Source organism: Phocoena phocoena, chromosome 18 (assembly GCF_963924675.1).
Source record: "Phocoena phocoena chromosome 18, mPhoPho1.1, whole genome shotgun sequence".
NCBI lineage: Eukaryota > Metazoa > Chordata > Mammalia > Artiodactyla > Phocoenidae > Phocoena > Phocoena phocoena.
This window is the reverse complement of record NC_089236.1, coordinates 54,311,398-54,333,328: the sequence shown is the minus strand read 5'-3', so window position 1 is coordinate 54,333,328 and position 21,931 is coordinate 54,311,398. Positions and strand designations below refer to the sequence as shown.

The following is a 21,931-nucleotide window of genomic DNA, read 5'->3' as shown; positions in this document are numbered from 1 at the left end:
AAGAGGTCAACGGGGTGGGGGTAACTTGAATGAGGGAGTCAGAAGTAGGGGGGGTGTAGGTTAGTGCATGATATGCCTGAAATCAAGACTTAGGAAATGATAAATTATTGGTAAAGATTCCACCTAGGATGACCAGGGTGGGTGCAGGAGAAGACCAATAGAAATCGAAATCGAATGAGAAGGTCAAGGAATGCAGAAGGTAAATTTAAAGAGGAGAGTGCCAAAAAATGATGACACAAATAAGGAGTAGTAAATACTAAAAAAACTACAAGCACAAAGAACTACTTTTGATATTACTGAATATACATATCAATTAACACAAATAATATTCTCAGAAGGAAATGATAACATTGTCTTACTCTTTGAGATGTTTCTGCTGCTGCAGCTGCCATTGCAGCAGCTTTGGCCTTCTCAGCTTCATCATACGTAGGAAGAGAGGTAGCAACACTGTAAGGAGGTGGCACAGGATAAAACTCACTGTAAACTTCTGTATCTGAAGAAAAGGATTTTTAAAAAAGATAACCATTAAAACAAACTAATATTATGTTTATAGCCGAACATAATTTAATAAGTTACAGAACGCCACTAAAGACTATCACTATTTGTAGTCCTATGTTATAAGCTATATAACATATAAATTACTACTACATCGTATATATTATTTTAGTCCTATAGTTATTATCAAGAGAAAGAACTGACAAATGTCATCTAATGGCTGATATACCAAACAAGAACATCAAGAATGAGACTCTGAAAATGTGGGCAACACAAAGGAGGTAAACTCACCTCACCATATATGAGCATCCTCTATGTTCCTACTGCTATGCTCAAAGACTTTATTTGCCCATAATCTCACAGACAAAAAGTAAAAATATCAGGAAAAATGGTAACAAACACGGAAACAGCACTAGCCATTTACTATAACACTGCTAAATACATTAACCTTAGCAACTCTGAGGTTCACCTAAGTGATCTGCCCAGTATCACACAATCAAGAAGTGGCAGAAGCCAGGGATTTCCTGACTCCAAATACTTTATTATTTATTTATTCTCATATTTACTTGATAATATATAAGACGTTAATTTTTCTACACAGGTCAATTTTAACAACTCCTAAGAAAACTCAGTATTTCTCTTTGCTAAAAGATTGATGATTTTTAACTTTTTTTTACTCTTGTCCCTTCTTCCATTTTCCCCCCATCTACCTAGTTCTTTAGGTTTTCTTTTTTAGAAGAATTTCTCCCTCCCCAATTTTTAAGCTATTTTTGAAATATGATCTCCAGAAGTATATTGCAGTATTAAATATAGACTGCTAATTTTTTAAAAAACTGCATCATTTATTGCCAACTTTGGTATAAGTAAAATCATACACACAGGTCAATCAATTGATTAGACTTATGCTAGAATCACCGACATAAAAAACAGGCAGATTCTAAAAGTAGTACACACCACAACGTTTGACATCACCTCTGTGGTTTCCTCTATCATAACTACAGCATTTTTACGTCTTCCACATTGTTTACAATTTTACCTATCTTTATCAGATTTTCTTGCATTTTCCACATGAAAAAACACTGCACTCCAGCAATACTTTTCCTGTTGTGTTTTAATATACATAGGTTTTTTTTTGTACATAGGTTTTAAAATAAGTATTTTTAATGCTATCAATAAGAGCTAAGGATCTGAAGTTAGGCAATTTTCAATCTAATAACAGGAAGTGGTTAGTGGGAGTATAATACTGAATGTTATCCACCAAAAGTCACAAGAGTCATAAATTCTTAGAAAAGATTTATTATTAGGATGTAAAAACACCATATACCGTCAAGTAAATAGATTTCTTTAATTCTGAAGATGGGAGTAGAAGCAAAATTTAAGTAAAAATCATGATTATGAATTTAAGCAATAACATTAAAACTATACATTTTTAAAACTGGAACAATGGCATATATATATATGCAAGGAGATGAGATCCTTACATTAAAAATAGATGTGTAAGTTTCTGAAAAATTTTAAGACCCAAGATAGAAAAAATATCTCCACCAATAACAGGTGAAAGTTGGGAAGGAGCACCTTTAATTTTCACTTGTTAATTTTACTTACTTTTCTTCTACCCTTTGAGGCAGTGGTTGGTTCTCAACCACAGAATTTAAAGTCTGGGGAGCTCCAATCCCAGCTCCTCTTCTTAGAAGTTATGTGACCTCAAGCAAATCACTTAAGCACTGTGAAGTTCCACTTTCTCATCCATAAAACTGACCCAGAGAGGCTATTACTTGCTATTATGGGACGAAATAGAAGAGTATTCAAGAGTACTCTGTGAACTGTGCAACACTATGCAAATGTCACCTTTTATAACTGACGTTGCTCAGATCTATAAAAGCAGCCATAAGGTGACCTACTGAAGAACATAATCTCCACAGAAAACGGGCACTGCCCATGCCTAAAATATAACAACACTGACTAAGAAGCTGAAGAAAAATAATATCAACAGTTTTCATTAAACAGAAACCCCAAATTCTAGAATTACTCAGTTCTTGTGCTCAATTATAGTCAGGAATGGCCTTTTAGCACAGGTGAAAAAATTAAAAAGACCAGAAATCACAGAGGAGACTGTGAGAATAACTAAACTTCTAGGTACCAGGCTCCACTTGTTTCACAGCTGAAATTTATCTAACCTTTAAAAATGTCATGCTACATTATCAAAACTATTCCAGATCACAGAAAAATGAGAAGCTTCTCAATTCACTTTATGTTGCTTCCATAATATTAATACCCAAACCAAAAAGACAGCACATAAAGTCATAGATCACACTAATAAAGCCACAAAAACTCTAAATAAAATATTAACAAATTTAAATCCAGGAAAGACTAGAACATGATGACAAAAAGAATTTATTCTAAGAATATAGGGATGGATTAGCTTAAAGAAGAAATCTGTTAATAATACATTTCATTACAACAAAAATTGAAGGAGAAAAACCATGTAATTTTACAATAAGGTACCAAAAAGATGACTCCCAGGTTTCTGGCCTGCTGGAGCCATTTATTGACATGGGGAAGACTGTCAAAGGAGAAGCTCTAGAGGGCGGTAGAGGGAAGAGGCTGTATACAGTTGTGGTGGTGATACTCTCTGAAACTCTTCCCATGAAGAGGTGGAGACTAATTCCTCAATAATCTTGAATAGAGACTAAGTGACTCACTTCTAACAGCCTGAATGTGACAGATGTGACACTGTGACTTTTGAGGCAATGTCACAGATTCCATTTGGCTTTCTCTCAGAATGCTTGTTCTTAGAAGCCAGCCTCCATTCAGTGAAGAGCCCAGGCCACAAGAGGTCACATATAGTTGTTCTCACCAACAGCCTCAGCTGAGGCCCTAGCATCAGCCAGCAAACGTGTGAATAAGGAAGCCTGCAATTACCTCCAGTCCCAGAGTCACCATCAGACAACAATCACATGAGGCCCTAGCAGAGAACTTCATAAAGAAGCCCAGTTCCCCCCAAACCATGAGAATTAACAAGCATAAATGATTGTTATTTTACTCCATTAGGTTTGAGGTAGTCTGTTAAACAGCAATAGCAACAGTAGCCACAACAAGGGGATTGCAATTTCACTCTCAGCATCTTCCATCATAGAATGATTAACTTAGCATTACTGGGAAAATACAAATTGTGACCAGAGAAATAGATGAGGGTAGTTCTTGAGAATGACCTGCAAGGATGAGATGAACAGTAGCAAGCAGTAATCACTGCCTTGTATCCAGGAAAATACCATGAGTAGGGGGGACATTATGTGTATGCTTCACCTCCATTCACGTGTACTTACCACTTCTCACATTCATCATTAATAATACCTTGTTTATGACTATATAAGTAAACACACACACACACACACACACACGGGTATGTTTATATATTCATGTGTGCATGCATTATATGTGTGCATGAATATATATGTATATATGGTTATTTCTTCCAAAAGTTATATGGCTAATCCACTGGGAAGGGATTCTAGTAAGCATAAGAAAGTTTAACAAGCTACACTTTTAAATTAATTTTTAAAACAATGAGACAGGTAATCTATGAAATATTTTATAAACTATCTTTAGAAAAACTTTTTAAAAAATAATCATAAAACCGAAGAAGCCCATTAACAGACTTGATAATTACACAAAACCATACTGGTAAAAACAAAACAAAAAATCGAGCTTTTAAAAACATTACTAGGGCTTCCCTGGTGGTGCAGTGGTTGAGAGTCCACCCGCCGATGCAGGGCACATGGGTTCGTGCCCCGGTCCGGGAGGATCCCACCTGCCGCGGAGCGGCTGGGCCTGTGAGCCGTGGCCGCTGGGCCTGCGCGTCCGAAGACTGTGCTCCGCAACGGGAGAGGCCACAGCAGTGGGAGGCCCGCGTACCACAAAAAAAAAAAAAAACATTACTAGTTGTTTCACACTAAAAACAACAATACCTGAAGTTGTAGGTACTTCCACAGTAATACTGCTATAAGGTGGAGGAGAAGAGTCAGTCTCAAGTCCAGATGCTGAAGGAGCAGCCTGCACATTTTGTGGTGCTGCGTTTGAAGTTGACGGCTGCTCTACAGCAGATGATTCTGAATTATCCTCTTCATTGTGAAGCTAAGAGAACAAAGGAAAATGAAAACATTAATGTGAATCAAATTTTAAAAAAAATTTTAAAGATCATTTCAGGCAAAGAATCATTTTTTAGCTAAAAACAAGGTAAAATAGCATTTAAAAAGATGAACAAAATTTTTAAGAGACATAATCAGTCATTAAGAAGTTTAGAATTTTTATAGTTTCTTTACAATAAGGATGAAGTTCAAATTGTTAGGATTTATGGAGGAAAAACGTCATGATTACAAATAGATTCAAGTTCTTTCAATCCTACAATAAATATTGTCTACCACGCATCAATCACTGTGTACTGCAAAGAAAACTTCTAATACAACCACAATACCATATCTATTACACTAGTATCTAAAATAACTAGAAATGTAAAAGGAATTAATGAAATAGAATAACAATATATATACATTCCAAAAACGTGGAATACTCTGAGGAGGTTTTCCCAAGTACCAAAAGAATTACTAATAAAGCAAAATAAGTCAGTGTGCACATAAAATTCTGAAAAACGTCATTACAACAAATGTATTCAAAGTTCAAGAAATGCTAGATACTATATTGAGATCTTTATCACTTAACTCATTCAATCCTCACAACAAACCTGTAAGATAGAGACTATTAAACTGTTATCCCCATTTGACAGATTAAAAGAAAAAAAGAAGAAAAAAAACCAAGCCAAAACCACCCTGGACGTGTAGAGACTTAGAGTAACTTGCCAAACATCACAACAGCTAGGAAGGGTAAAGCCACGAATCACACCCAAGCAGCGTGGCTGCACACCTCTTACTTCATTTATATGGAAGGGAGGAAGGAAGGAAGGAAGGAAGGAAGGGAGGGAGGGAGGGAGGGAGGGAGGGAGGGAGGGAGGGAGGGAGGGAAAGAAATTTTGTCACAGAGCAAATCTGTGTGTTGTGATATAATGCATTTTTGGATTTTAGAAAGAATAGGCGAATTATTACTCCACTTTCTACGAGCTTCGATAAACTTATTTTCTCTGTACTTCAGTGTCTCCATATGTAAGTTCTGAATGCAACCAAAATCCTCACAGAATTGTAAAATAATATTTGAAAATCATCCAGCATAATGCCTAACACACAGAAGGCATTTAACAAATACTAGTTCCACCCTTCTTCCCTTTTATTTAATATACTTTATTTTATAAACTCAAAAGCAGAAATTATGTGGTACTCTGTCAGTCCAATAAGTAGTCACTCACTTGCCTCTAAAGAATTTTTTTAAATATGCCAAGTAAAACAGGAGGTCAATTTATTTCACTGCTGTCTGCATGTGTCTTGGTAAGCGATTACACTAGCAAAACACTTTTGGGAGTTCATAAAGGTATTATAACTTTTAACAAAACAGTATAAACAAACCTAAAATCATCTCAAGTTTAAGAAGACAACTTTTCCCATAACACTATGGACAAAAAATGTTGCCTGCCATTCCAGTAAACAATGAATGTTGCCCACCATCAAACCATCAGCCACTGCAGCCAACCCCACACAGTGCACCCTGAGGGGAACTCAGGATGGAGAGAAACAGGATACTGGCCCTAGATAGTTAAGAAGCATATCTAAAGAACAATTTCAGTAAGCCCAGACTCTTGCATCTCCGCATACACAGAAAAGCCCTGAAATCATTAACTTAAGATGTCTGTTTCATGTGATCAGCGGTAATCTTCTCATGCCCTACTCTCCCCCACCACCCCAGCAAGAACTCCAGTGCACCCCGGCTCCTCGCTGTCCTCTTTGCAACAGCACCTCAGAGCTGAGAGGCTGTCTCTGGGGCTATAATCCTCAGTACGGTCCTCAAATAAAACATAATTCGCAATTTTTAGGTTATGCGTTTTTCTTCAGTCAACAGCACCAAAGTTTATACAACAGCATCCACTCACAGAAACTGAATTCTAAGGTCAAATAAGCATAAAGTCAACTCTGTATGAGCTTTTACATTTATTTACTTGCAGCACTTTTCCAAGTAGGCACTAAATGAGCACCGTCTTAACTAGCAACACTCTGCCCTGGTGTCATAAAGCATCTTCTGTTTCCCATTACAAGGCACCCAGGAGAATTCCCAATGTAGTCATCTTTGACAACACTTTTAAGAGCAAAAATGTCAGATGAACAAGTTAAGGCAAATAAAGTACAGATAAATACTTAGTAATTTAGAATATATTAGTATATTTAGTAAATATAGTAATTAATATTACTAAACAAATAATAATGAAGGTATCAAAAAAGAGGAAGCCACTTTTCCATATCTACTATTAATACTGCAAATGTAGATGAAATGTACTAAAGAGAAAATCCTACATGACAAACAACTCTCCTCTAGTTCCTCACAAGAAACACCCCCACCACATCAAATATACAAATATGCTCCCCAGAATGACCAACTCTCTTCTTGAACCTGTCAAAATATATTCAAATAACTATAATAAAAAGAATAACTACAGATACTTTTACATATGATCTCAGAAGTAAAGCTTTGGAACTTATAAAACACACCAATTTATTTCAACTGCCTTACCTAATACCTCCAGTTTTATTTTTACAAAATTATAATATAGGGGACTTCCCTGACAGCCCAGTGGTTAAGACTCCGCACTCCCAATGCAGGGGTACAGGTTCGATCCCTGATCGGGGAACTAAGATCCGGGCATGCCACACAGCACAGCCAAAAAAAAAAACCATCTATATCTATATCTATATCTATATCTATATATATATATATCTATATCTATCTATCTATCTATATATATATATATAGTACAGTGAACAGTTGCTCTGTGTTAACCATAAAACCCAATAACTCAGTCAACAATCTCTACCCACTGTAGCATAGAACTTCCAATTTACTTTAAATGCAACACTGTATTTTGATATCTTTGGTGTCTCCATAAATTAACCTACTGTGTGATGAGACAAAATTACTTTTAAGGAAGGACAAGAAAAATTTTAACATAAAAATTTTTCTGCCATTTGAGGCACTACCCCCTCCCCTTTAGTGTGCATTGTACATCTGCACTATACATTAATTAGATCCCCTTAGAAGACACAGGAATGCCTCCTCACTCAAAAAAATTAATTTCCATCTGGTGCCAGCAAGGTAACTCCTTAGGAGATAACATTCCTTTCTCAATTCTGTAAAGAGTCACAATGACCCCACTACTCACCTTGTTGCACTATGTAAACTGTCAATATGTTACTTTGTCTCAAAAACTTATATAACTAACTGTGCTTTGACCTCTAACCAGCAGAACAGCCCTAGGAGCTCTCTGAAAGACTGTCTCCCAGTTTATAATCCTTAGACTGGCTCGAATAAAAATTTCCATTTTGGGCTTCCCTGGTGGTGCAGTGGTTGAGAGTCCACCTGCCGATGCAGGGGAAAAAAATTTCCATTTTCTTAGATTAATTTTTTCGACATTTGATTGCCTTTTAACTAAGTTCTTACAAGGGTTCATATTAAGTTACATGTTTATCAAATTAGACAATGCCAATTTGTAGAAATTTTTCCTTAATCATGCTGCTATGTTGTTAAATGGTTCTATTTTACATTCTATAACAATTACCTAAACAGCAAGAAAAAAGGGTGGGGGAGGAGTGGGGTGGGACCTACATATATTCAGTAATGAACCAGGCTCTGTGTCCCATCCACACATCACCTCAAAAGTTATCTTCCCAGGGAATTCCCTGGCGGTTTCACTGCAGAGGGAGCAGGGTTCGATCCCTGGTTGGGGAACTAGGATCCCGCAAGCCAAAAAAAAAAAAAAAAAGAAAGTTATCCTCCCAGCTTGTCCTATTTATGAGCCTCCTGGAAAAAAATGTGGGCAATAGCACGTGAAAATTAAAATATCTTTAATCTAGTGACCAGGGTGATGAAAAGTTGCACACTAAACCACAGTGTTTTAGTCCGAAGGGTAAAAGGATGACAAGAGGGCTTTGTTAAACGTATCTATCTATCGCTAGTTTTTATAGATGTATATTAAGTATTTTTAATGATAAGGAAACTGTAATCATTATGATTAGCTAGCTGGAGGTCTAGCCTTCCTTCTTTTACTTTAATTGGCGTGTCTCCTATACATATCCCTTTATTCTAAGGTGATAAAATACTAATGTAATAACTAGTAACTTTATTTCTGAGAAGCTAGAGATCTCACTGAATGTTTTCTAAACATACCAAGATGAGAATTATGGAAGTGCAATCAAGTGTTGTTTAGTGAACAGTGCCCTGTACCAGGGCCTGGTAGGTTAGCCAGTTGTATGGTCTTTTTTTCACCTTTCTTCTCATTTCTTTTCTCTTCTTTTGTTTCAGTTTGGGCACAGAAATTGAACTACAGGGCAGAACTGTAAGATTTTTGGGAAGTAAAAAAACGAGCTATCTCTAAAGTTGTTTATTTTAAAAAGTTTCTAAAGAACTAATATATGTTGTATACTGCCATATTCTGACTACATTTATTACCAAAGGGCAAAACTGGGAAGAAGAGTTAGTAGTTGCAAGGAGATAAATTTTAGCTCAATTAAAAAAATTTTTAATTTTTAGTTAGAACTTTTTAATTTTTAGAGTACTAGGTTTTCTGTGGGGCAACAAATCCTTTCAGATTTTGGATGACTGACTATCTGGCAAGACTGTTTTATAACTAGGATGACCATACAGCTGTTTTCCCCAGGACTGTCCCACTTTACACCTGTTGTGTCACAGCCCCATTCAATTTAGCGTTTTCTCCACCCCGTTCATTCTCAAAAAAATTGCACGGTCGGTCAACTGACATATAATGGGATTCTTGGCCTTTGTACAAAATTAGTAGATGACAAAGGTTCCTTCTGACTCTAAGATAACATGATTCTAGAAAAAAACCTCTGGTAGCCTCTATCATTCAATGTTGCCTTATCTAACACCTGATTTAGAGAAGCAAACAGGTATGTGTTGCAGTAAAATCAATCTGTAGAGTCAAGCTACTCATTTTAGTCACCCAAGAAGAAAGTGAGCTACCTTATCTATGCTCCTAGGGATAAGGTGCTAAGAAATTTCTACAAACAGCCCAAGTGTTAAAACCAATAGCTCAGAGGATAGAGTCCCACCAAACAGTGCTGCTTAGCAAAGGGAGCTAGATTTTCTACCAATAACACTACATTACAGCAGTCGTCCTCACGCACACACATACCATTAAGCAAATGAACAGAATCTTCTTAATTTGAGGTTTACTCCCCACCAAATTTTTTCCACTAAACTTTTGCTGTCTCTGGATACCTTTCTTCTGAGAACTAGCCTATGATAAAGCAATGATTAGCAAATGATTCGAAAATGATACAAATGATTAGGAAAGAGCGCATAAGCAACAAGTAAACATCAAAGGAAAAATATTTGCCGTGCCTAATTTTCAGCTTCTTCTTTTGGAAGTACAGAAGTTTGGTTACAGTTTTATATTTCATAATATAATACAGGCATATTTCTGCTCGTAAAAACCTTTCTTGTTAGTATGAGAGAATACCGTTATTTCATGGTGTTCTACAAAGAACACAGTGGGCTTCAGATGCTCTGTCACCTGAACAAGTCTGCAAAACAACTGTTAAAAACCAAGTATCATCAGATATTTTATCAAGACATAACAAAGTGTCTTTTAAACAAAAAGGATTCTTACTTCATTTTTAAACTGTTACTGTCTGCTCACGATATGTCAACTGAAAGAAAGATGCAAAAGAATATATACAGTATAACTGAGTCTTTTTAAATAACGAGAGAGATAAACACAACATGGTAGATCAACTATACTTCAGTAAAACTTTCTTTTAAAAAGCTATTTCCTACAAATTCCAAAATAAATAAATAAATAAATAAGAGATTGTTTGTGTAGTACATATAGGCAATCAAAATTTCTGGAAGGACACACAAGAAACAGCAAAGACCTGCAGGTGGGGAACAGATTTCATCATTCTCTACTATTTGATTTTTCACCCTAAGCATAAATTACTTTGAATTTTTAAATTTTTAATAAATAAAACCAAAATGCAAAAGTCCTCTAATTTCTGGTTTGGCATGTCTCACAGGCAACAATGTTAAGGTAAACACTATATCCTATGATAAAAAAGCTTTTTCCACAGACAATGTAATATCACTATAATAGCTTCCCTGGGTTTATGTATATACAACTTTCTATTAAAAATGACACAATCTGAAACTGTAACCACAGGAAAAATATATGTGAAGAATGCAAATGAGGAACTGTATCTGTTTTTTTAAAGGAAAAATTGAGAGGGATAATTAATGGGGCAACCGTGATTAAAGAACATAAGACCAAATTTATATTGCCACACTAGACAGTTCTGAGCTTCTGACCTAGATACCCACTCATTAATTCATTTCTTAAAACAACATTAAACATAATCACATACTAAAAAGGGGCTCTAGGCTCTTTATGTACAATTCTTTTCCTCCCATACTGCACTGCCTAGTTGACTTCTACACACAGTTCAGGTCTTAGCTTAAAATCAAGTTCTCAGACTTCCCTGGTGGCGCAGTGATTAAGAATCCGCCTGTCAACGCAGGGGACATGGGTTCGAGCCCTGGTCCAGGAAGATCCCACATGTCGCGGAGCAACTAAGCCTGTGCGCCACCACTACTGAGCCTGCGCTCTAGAGCCCGCGAGCCACAACTACTGAAGCCTGCATGCCTTAGAGCCTGTGCTCCACAACAAGAGAAGCCCCCGCTTGCCGCGACTAGAGAAAGCCCGCTCAGCAACGAAGACCCAACGCAGCCATAAATACATAAATAAATTTTTTTTAAAAATCAAGTTCTCAAGAAAATCTTTCCTATCTCTCAAAAGTAGATTAGGACACAATCTTAAAGCACCCTGTTCTTTAGCACACTTACTACAATAGCAATTATTTATGTGCTCATTCATTTACAATCTGTTTTTCCAGCTAAAGTAAGAGCTCTACAAAACTGGAGGTTATGTCTGTCTTGTTGAACACTACAAAAATAAGCTCCAAAGTATTTGGAATCAACTTTGGTTAAAATTAAAAGGAAATGCAATATAGGTCACCAGTCACAACAGTATAAAATGGAAAGACTGGAGAAATAACCTTGCTATAACCCAAGTACTGTGAAGTCTGTAACAGCTAGTTATTACCTTAGTAAGTTAAAGGAGAAAGAGTTAGAGTATATTTACATCCCAATGACCTCCAAGAAACAAAGAAACCAAACATATGGGATAAAGATCTTATATAAATTGCTATTTTCAGAAGAATTCAGCTTCCAGTTAAATTCCTTTTTATATGCTAAAACTGCAATGTAAATCGGCTAGATCCTAAGATTCTCTCTTTGAATACAAAGTCCTCTATATGGTACACTCATTAGTTGTGTTCATAGTCCTTTAATTAAATGACAAATACTTGACCTTATTCTTAAATGTTTATATCAACAAAGATACACTTTTCAAAATTCTATTTAGCTTACTCAGATCTTACCTAAGAAAATACATATTTACAAATCTGCCCTATAATTATGCCTCTTTAGCAATAGGTCAATATGATCTTAACACAGATTATCATAGTCCAAGGGAAAAAAAGAGAGAAAAGAAAAAAAAGAAAGGAGAAAAAATATTTGAGTGGCGGGGCTGGCAATTTCTCATACTTTCATCTAAGGTTGTCTGTCTACGGGGCACTGCTCTCTGCCATCCCCCACTTACCTTCTCGGTCTCCTGCTAATTTCTCAATCTTGCACACATGAATTGAGCATGAAAAGACCATAATGTATGCCATAACTGTCTATATATTTTATCATAGGAAGATGTTCAGCTTCAGCCTCATCTTTCGTGGTTTTATACCAAAATATGTGTTACATAATGTATTTTAAGTTTACTTTTAAAAGACTGCATTTTTCAAATCTGGCCAGTACTTGGGTTTTTGTCCTCTACAACTCAAGCAGCTTTTTGAGATATATTTGTTGATGACTACGCTGTGGTCTTAAGCAATTAAGTTATCTGTGGCAGACATGTGATTGTCTCCCTCAAATCCCTTCCATCCCTCTTTCATTACAGATTCACAGTAATGTGGGTGGGACTGAGCCCACTCTACTATCTATGTTGGTCAGGATAATTTTCTCCTTTGGCACTGCAACTGCTTCCCAACCAGCCTGGCCCTCCTCCTGGGCAGGATGCCTGTGTCAAAGGTGGGCAATAAAATAAGCTAAGATTATCTACTTAGAGGATATAGAAAACTGCTGTGGAAATAATGATACAGAGCAATTCCAGGGTTTAAGATTTCCTTAATTGGTTTGGGGACCATAATTTACAAACACCGATGGAGAAGGTGCCCCTACGCATTTTTTATAAGCAGAAGAAAATTTTAATGATAATGTTTGAATTTACAAAACTATTCAAACCCTGAGTTTTCAAAATAGCTCAATGTTCTGATTTTTATAAGCTAACATACTGGTATTTGTAAAGAAATAAATGTTCCCTGCCATTCCAGTTCTACAAGGATAAAGCCATTAGCTACTGCCATGGCCCAGGGACAGCGCACCCTGAGGGGGATTCAGGATGGTGAAAAACAGGAAACATTCTGTGCTTTGGATATACTGGCCCTTAGATAGTTAAGATACATATCTAAGAACATTTCAAATGACCTCAGATTCTTGCATCTTCCCATACACAGAAAAGCACCAAAATCATTCACTTCAGATGTCCTCTTTGTGCTTAGCAGTAATCTTTTTATCTTGACTACCTGGTTTTCCCAGCAAATAAAGTTCATAGGCATCCTGGCTCCTCCCTTACCTCTCGGGAGCAGTTCCTCGGAGCTGAGAGGCTATCTCTCAGGCTATAGTCCTCAGTAAGGTCCCTGAATAAAACTGAACTCACAACGTTTATGTCGTGCATGTTTATTTCAGTCAACATATCCTATCCAACATAAGCAATGATAAACATAATGACAATGGCAACTTGTAATGAAAGGTTCTCTTCTGTTTCCATAATCAAATTAAATAAGAACCTTTTGACAGATTCTCCAGAAAGTTTTTTACCTGCATGCACCAAAATAAGTCAGGAAATGTCATAACTGGTAAAGTTTAAAAAGCAAAATTGGCTAAAGAGTATACTTCATAATAGAGAAGTGAATCTCAGATATTAAAGTATAGTAATAATATTAAAATAAGCCCCCTTCTAGCAATCAAAATCTGAACATTCAAGAGGTTTTAAAAGCAAAACTATTCAGGCATGAGAATAAAAAACAAGAGCTAGTAAACTCTAACTGCAACCATTTCCTTCCAGGAAACGATCAGTTCCAAGTTTGTGCTGTACTTCATGAGTCCCTAGAAGCTTAGAGACCCTTTAATTAGATCTGGGAATATTATTACCTTCCTAGTCAGATCATAAGCATGTGAAATTTAGGAAGTATGCTTTATTCATCGTGGTATCCCCTAAAACAGGTAGCAGAGTTTAGGACACAGAATTAAGCTTCACATTAAATATGCAGTCCCCTAAGCCTCCCAGAGTTTTTCTTCTACCAAAAGGCAAGAGAGAGCTTGGTCAAGTAATGGATGCACTGAACATCTCAAGATCAATAATCACAACTCATATATTCTATGATTCCCATGGTGTTTTTACACATAGTAGAAACCTGAAATATTTAATCATGCAACTTTTGCGGGCAATCACCATAACTTAATAAGTAAATATTTGTCCTCCAAAGCTTACTGAATTAAACTAACAGTGTTATCCAAAAACCACAGATAACTGAATTAATACATGCTAAAGAAGGATATAAATTCCATCCCCACATCACCCAAGTTTTTAGAGTAACTACTCTAGAGACATTCTTACCACAGCTAGACAAGACAGTCAATAGTAAAGAAAGTCACAAAAATCACAAAGAGCTGCCCCCTCCCAACACAAAATCAAAGAGCTGGCAAGGCTAGGTCAATGCATAAACTACCTGAGACTCTTCACACAATGAAGAAAGAAGCATCAGTGACTTTGAGCACAGAACAGTAATAACTGTTCATACATAGGACTTTTATCCATCAAAGAGTAGTTTACTATTAAAGAATAGAGATACAAAAACCAAAAACAGGTCACAACAGGGGTGACCTTTTGATATAAGTTAACAAAAATGAAGACTCTAGGAAAAACAGATTTTATTAGACAAAAGAAATGAAACAACAGCACACAGGAAGAACATAAATTATTAATTTAAAAAGTAAATATTTCTAATAATTAAAGACGCAAAAACGGTGTGTTAGAATAGAGTAGAAGTCGAACTACTGCTAGTAAGAATATAAATTCATTCAACCACCTTGCAGATCAATTTGGCAATTCCTAGTAAGGCTGAAGGTGTGTAGGACCCAATAATTCCACTTGTAAACGTCAATACTAGAAAACTCTCACACTTGCACATAAAGAGGCACATACGAGAATGCTCATGGTAGTACTATTTGTAATAGTGAGACACAGATAACAACTGTCTGGTCAGCACAAAATGAATAAATATTATTCCACTATTTGTATAACAATTCATTTTAAACTTATTAATTAGACCTACATGAGTCATCATAGATAAATCTTTAAAACACGGTAAGTGAATAAAGCAAGCTGAAAAAGTATAAAATAGTAAAATACTGTAACAAACACATGCTAACATCTGTTATCTCCACAGTGGATATAGAAATATCTTTTACATCATTTTCTATACTTTCCTTTATGCTTGAAATGTTTCATAGTTTTAATATTTACATTAAAACAAACCAAAAAAAGCCAGCTAGCCAAGTTGTCTTCCATGTATAAAGTATATATACCATCCATGAGTCCTTGGGAAAAACTACTCCATGATGAAAACCAGGCAATCATAAAATTAAGCAAATAAAAAGTAAATAAGGAGAAAAGCAATGAGAAAAGATATGGTGGTTAGCACTGAGTCCTTTCAAAGACAGAACTAATGCTAAACATTGAGCTAAAGACTAAATAAATAGCCGCTGGCAAAGACAGCAAACCTGAAAAAGTAAAAATATAAGCAACATAAAAATCAGGAACTGGGGAAAGAAAACATGAGAGAAAGTATTAATACCACTCACCTCATCTTTCACAGCAGGGATTTAATCTCTAATATCTAAAATCAAAACATGAGGTTTTAAAAATTACTCCAATTTCTTACTGATTTTTATACTCTTAATTTTAGTGAAATCCTACAGAACCTAACAACTCTGTGGTAAAGAAACCTTTATCTAGAATTCAGCAGTTCTTTAAGGATTTTTTCCTTGCTGTTAAATCCAAACAAAATCGTATTTTGTATTCTCATTTTAAAAAAATAGAATAGTGGGACTTCCCTGGCAGTCCAGCAGTTAAGATTCCACGCTTCCACTGCAGGGGGCATGGGCTTGATCCCTGGTCTGGGATCTGATCCCGTATGCCATGTAGTGCAGACAAAAAAAAAAAATAAAGAGAGAGAGAGAGAGAAAAAAAAAAGAATAGTGTCCCATTCTTATTACATTATTCCTGTCCATAAGCACAAATGGAAATGTGTTCACCAAATGTCAACATAATTTATTTCTGGTTGGTAAGATTTGGGTGCCTAGATTGCTTCTTTTGTACTTACGCTGCTTGTATTTAAAAAAATAAGTATAGATCACTTTTTATAAAAATATACTTTAGCCTAGTAATTCTCATTTTAAGAGAATTCTTAAATTCAACATCCAAAGAAACGAATCAGAAACTTAAAACAGGATTTCTTTGTAAAGCTGTTCATCATAGTGTTATAAAAATGGAAAACTGAAAACAATCTATTCATCCAAAATAAAATAAACACACTGTATCAATATAATAGAATCCTATACAGCCATTTAAGGTGGTGTTTCCAAAGGATACTTAATGAAATAGGAAATGCTCATGATACAGTGTTAAAGAAGTAACAAAATCGTGTGTGTGTAAATCATATATTATTCATATTATTTTAAATAAGATGAACTGTTAGCAGTTTCAAAATGATTGTTAACAGACAAATGGGTAGCATGGGTGCTTGAAAACTGTATTTTGTTGGGTTTTTATTTTAACTTTTCTGTATTTTTTCTAAGTTCTCTAGAACCGAGATGAAAGAAAGTACGAAACAATCTTTTTTTGTTCTTAATGTAGGACATATGTGATAAAGAGATTTCCATCTATGCTTATAGGAATAAGTTTCTACACGTTAGAAAACTGACATTTATAAAATTGCTCAATGACACTAAAACTGAAAGAAAATCACCACACACTTTATATCCATTCAATAACCTTTCATAATATTCTTGTCTTTACAAGAAAAGAAAGGTACATAAACCCAGATAGATGATGCTTGTTATTTTCCATCAACCAGTTAACAGTACTAATACATAAAGTAATACCAGCATGTAACCATTTGAGTGTGATGATATTCTAGTGAAACTCATTTGGAGGTCAAAATGATTCATAAAGGCTTTTTCTTTGTCTCTTTCCCACCTATAACAAGAGTTTTCTTCATGGTGCCCTTCTGTCTTAACTAGTTGTTAATCACATTATATATTTGTCTACATAATCTATTTTCACAGTCAGTAATATTATCTATTCCTTAGAACTTCAATGAGGATGGCACACCAACACTGTGAGCAACACACCACCAATGTTCCAACTGCTTTATTCTATGCCCAGCTGATAAAAAACCTCCACAAACTTTCCACAAACAACTCTGAGAAAATGCTCATTAAGCACTCAGCATAGCAGCAGTAAGCTACTGTGGCAATAACTGTTGTATCGGTCACCATTTTTCCACTGCAGCCCTACATATAAAGCATAGACAGTGCTTCCTCCATCCAAACTAAACTTTAGAAAGCAGATACATTCACATTATCTAACTGCTCTATGGTAGGAAAGTGCAAAAATGATAGGGACTTGTCACAAGGACATACAAGCAGATAGTCAAATCTGGGATGATCTGAGCCTCAAAATGGTGATAGTATGAGACTGTAATCAATAGAATAAAATTAAAATCCATGAATTCATACTAATATAAATGAATAAATAAACTGGAGGCTACAGGAGTTCTTCCTTATAGAATCCTACATAATAAATGCAGAAGAAATGACAGAATTAGGAAATCACCATTTGACAACCATCGTTATAACTCTTTCAGGTAATCATAAACGATGAGTTCTAAAACCAATGGATGAAAGTATAATTTTTTAAAGGAACTTTGTGAGGTATACTATAAAATAACTGATATGAATCTTTCTAAAACATTAATGTAATCCATGACAAATAAGATTAATGAATTGTTCCAGCTTAAGGGAGACAAAAAGACACTAACTAAGCACAATAGCTAATCACGGACTAGATCCTAATCTAAAAATAAGTTTTTTCTTTTGCTATAAAAGACACTAGTAGGGAAACTGGTAAAATATGTTTATAGATTACAGTATTGCATAAATGTCATTGATTTTGATAACTGCACAATAGTTTGTAAAAGTATGTCGTTTTTAGAAAATATACACTGAAATATTTAGATGTAAAGGGATAACATGTCTGCCACTCATTTTCAAATGCTTCAGAAAAAAATATAGCGTATGTGTATATATACACATATATACAAAGAAAATATCACAAAGCATATGTGATAAAACGTCAACTTTTGAGGAAACTGGGTGAGTGGTGTACGGGAAATCTGTGTACTATTTTTTCCACACTTTACTGTAAGTCTAAAATTAAAATTATTTTAAAATAAAGTTAAAAAAACAAAATGCTATATGGCAAGAAAATAGAAAAAAAATATGTTGTATTAACAAACAGATTAATTTAAAACTCTACAATCCCAGCTTCTAACTTCCACTCTATCACTAGAGACCTATATGATCATTAAAAACCTCTACACCTTCAGTCAGTTTACAAAATGATTTCTCTACATTTAATCAAAATCCTAGTTTCCCTGGATGGCACTATGTCCCTCAAAAGCCTCTCAAACGCGAAATGTTAATCCTCACACCACCACCCCTTATCTGGAAACAAGAAGACAAAGAAAATGTTCTTGGATACAGCCAATGCCAGATCAAGAGCCTTTCTCGAAATTCACACTGTCTATACAACCTGCCAGACTTTCTCTCATCCTGTTCTTAGTATTTACAAGGGTCTAAATCATTCCCCAATCAGTAAAACTTACAAGCCAGCCCCCTACCTCCAATATCATCTCCTCTACCTTTATTCCTACTATAATACAAGACAGCTAAACCAACTTAACACTTCAGCTATGAAACAGGAAGCAATAATATGCAAAGTTGAATGGTCTAGTAACTCCCCCCATCAGTTCTCTACTTCTCTGACCTGAGAGTCATCTAGAACTGCTTCTACTAGAAACTATTATATTTCTACCTCTTAATTCCTGGTCACAACCTCCTGGCCTTTTTCACTCCCTTACTTCCACTTAGTCTATTCCTTGGGCCTTCCATTTGCTGCCACCTGGTTTACTTTCCATCCTACGTAGCCTGGATTATAAAGTGAAAAACCTGCATGACACTCACCCTCAATTTCCTAGTTCCCATATCCTCTGCCACAGCTACCCCACCAACACCCAATTTGGGGTGAGTCTGTCTACTATCTCCTGGTAGAAGGAGAGAAGCAAATCCCGTAACTGTATAGACGGGCGCCAAGTACAAATTTAGTTTCCAATTCCAGCAGGGCCATCAGAACTAGTCATCACCATGGCAGGCGTTTCAGCTCCGCCACTCTTCTAGCCCCCGCTTCCAACCATGGAACTCTCAGTCCAAATCTTTGCCTCCTACTTCTCAGAGGAAAACAGGATTTCAGGCAAAAACTCCTTCAGTTTCTCTCCCCTGAAGCTCTAAATTTAGCGTACGGCTTCCATTTATATTCTTTACTCCTAAATGCCAAATAACTGTAAAGAGAAGATCCTGCCTCCCAAAGGATTGTTTGTTTGTTTTTTCTTTATGATATGTCTCTCCTTTCTTTTCTCCACTAACTTCTTTCTCTCTGCCCACATGTATATTTTATTCACACCATACTTAGAAAAAACCTGCCCACAGCTAAAATTTAAATTTTTATCTTGTGCTTTTTGAACTATTTCCATCTCATCTCGTCCTTCTTTTCCTTCAATGACAAACATCCTAGAAGAAGAAGAAAAAAAATCTGTGCACTTCTAATTCCCATTTCCTACCCAATCCATTACCAGCTGGCTTTCACTCAAACAGCTCTTACTAAGAACAAAGACCTTCTTTCTAATTGTTAGATCCAAGAACCTACTCATCCTATCAAAAATCTTGAATACAGTCGTCCCTGGATATCCTGGTATTTATTCCAGGACCCTCCACTCCCACCCTGCAGATACTGAAGGCCCACAGGTGCTCAGATCCCTATATAAAATGGCATAGTACAGTCTGTCCTCCATATCCGCAGATTTCAGAACCCAAGAATACGGAGAGTATGGTGTACATTCAACACAGTTGAATGTAGTTCTAATTGGTTTTTCTTTAGCTGCCAGTGAAGTATTCCCTCTGGTTTTCCTCCTACCTTTTTTTTTTTAAGATTTATTTTATTATTTAATTTACTTTTGGCTGCGTCAGGTTGTAGTTGCGGCACACGGGATCTTCGTTGCAAAACGCAGGCTTCTCTCTAGTTGTGGCATGTGGGCTCCAGAGCACGTGGGCTCTGTAATTTGTGGCACGCAGGCTCTCTAGTTGAGGCACGCAAGCTCAGTAGTTGTGGCGCGTGGGCTTAGTTGTCCCGCGGCATGGGGGATCTTAGTTCCCTGACCAGGAATCAAAACCGCGTCCCCTACATTATAAGAAGGATTCTTTACCACTGGACCACCAAGGAAGTCCCTGGTTTTCCTCCTACCTTTGACTATTCATTGTTTCTTTTGTAGGGGTCCTTACTTTCCTCTGCCAACTTTAAAGAGTCTTAGCAAAAACTGAATCCAGAGCTGTGGATACTGCCTCTTACACAGAGAGTACACTGAAGCTCCAGTCTACGTCATTAATTAGTTTGATTTAGTTTCATTTGCAAAGGCATAAGGCAACTAATTCCATGTAATACTGTTAAAGTTACTATCACAAGCATTCATTTGTCATTTAAAAAATTACTACAGTGTACTGTCTAGTTTGATTTCACATTCTTTAAGATAATCAAGTAGTTGCTAAATGAATAGAAGATAGTTTGATGCCAAAAAATCTAAATTTGAGTTCTAGATATACCACCTCCTGTATAACTCTGACTGAGTCTTCGAGCCTCATCTTCTTTCTGCAATTCATTCATTTTCATTCAGTCAGCCAGTTATCAGTCGCTCAACCAATGGTTACTAAATGCCTAATACAGTATGGGCACAGGAAATAGGTGCAAATCCCAACCCATCAGTCCCTAGAACTTCGAGATTCTAACAACTAGGAGTTCTGAGGCAAGGGCATAATACAGTATGACTACAGTGGCAACAGGGGGAATAAAGAAAATTAAAGTTTGCATACTGTATCACAGGTAAACCAGGGAGCCAACACCAGCAAGGACCAGGCCTGCAATACGAACCTTCTTCAGGGTTAGTTTTGTTCTTTCCTCAGCAAACACAGAGAAGCTAAGAACAGAATCCTCAAGCAAAACTAAATACAGTAAAATCAATTACCAAGACATGCTGTTGTTGTTTAGTCACCCAGGAAGCACAGAAAATGCCAAGATGCCATTGGCAGCAATAGTTAAAGGGTTCATCCATCAAAGTGTTACATGCCAAAGCAAACCCTCAAAAACTGGCTGATAAAAGTAAATACATAATCTGAAAAATTTCATAATATCAAAACCTAAATACAAATACACACACACTCTCTCTCTCTCTCAAAAAGTCGACATTTATGTGTCCCTAAACTGATTTCTTTATTTCTGTATACTTATTCTCATGTTACAATGATCACTATAATGCCATATTTCTAAAGGTATTTATCAATAAAAAAAGAAAAAAAACACTGTTACACCAAGATTTTCCACAACACTTGACATGACTTTTTCTAGTAAAAATTTACACACATGAGAATTCATTACTGCATGGATTTGCACTAGGAGCAAAGATGCACAAGACAAAAATATGTTATAACTTGTGCCTTTGAAGAAACCAGAGCGAAAATACTATCTAGAGAGAAACTGCATAGGTGGTTCTTTATGGTACTCAAATTCCAACTGTCAGCAAACCCATCTCAGCACACATAATAAAACGAATTTACCAAATAGTTGTGGAGGGGTAGAAACTCTGGTAAACTAAGTTTTTAACTTTATCTTTTGACAGACTGGATTCTCCTTTAAAGAGAAGCCTTA

General features: G+C 36.1%; 1 protein-coding gene across 3 annotated transcripts in view; it reads right to left on the bottom strand.

The window, feature by feature from the left end:
* Window positions 1-21,931, bottom strand: part of NDFIP2 (Nedd4 family interacting protein 2) — a 63,609-nt gene that overhangs the window by 23,456 nt on the left and 18,222 nt on the right. For all 3 annotated transcript variants that reach the window (XM_065896007.1, XM_065896009.1, XM_065896008.1), the window contains exons 2-3: window positions 4,464-4,629; window positions 360-493 (exon numbers count right to left, since the gene is read on the bottom strand). In XM_065896007.1, the coding sequence (XP_065752079.1) occupies window positions 360-493; window positions 4,464-4,629 (300 nt within the window). The remainder of the gene's footprint in view (window positions 1-359; window positions 494-4,463; window positions 4,630-21,931) is intronic.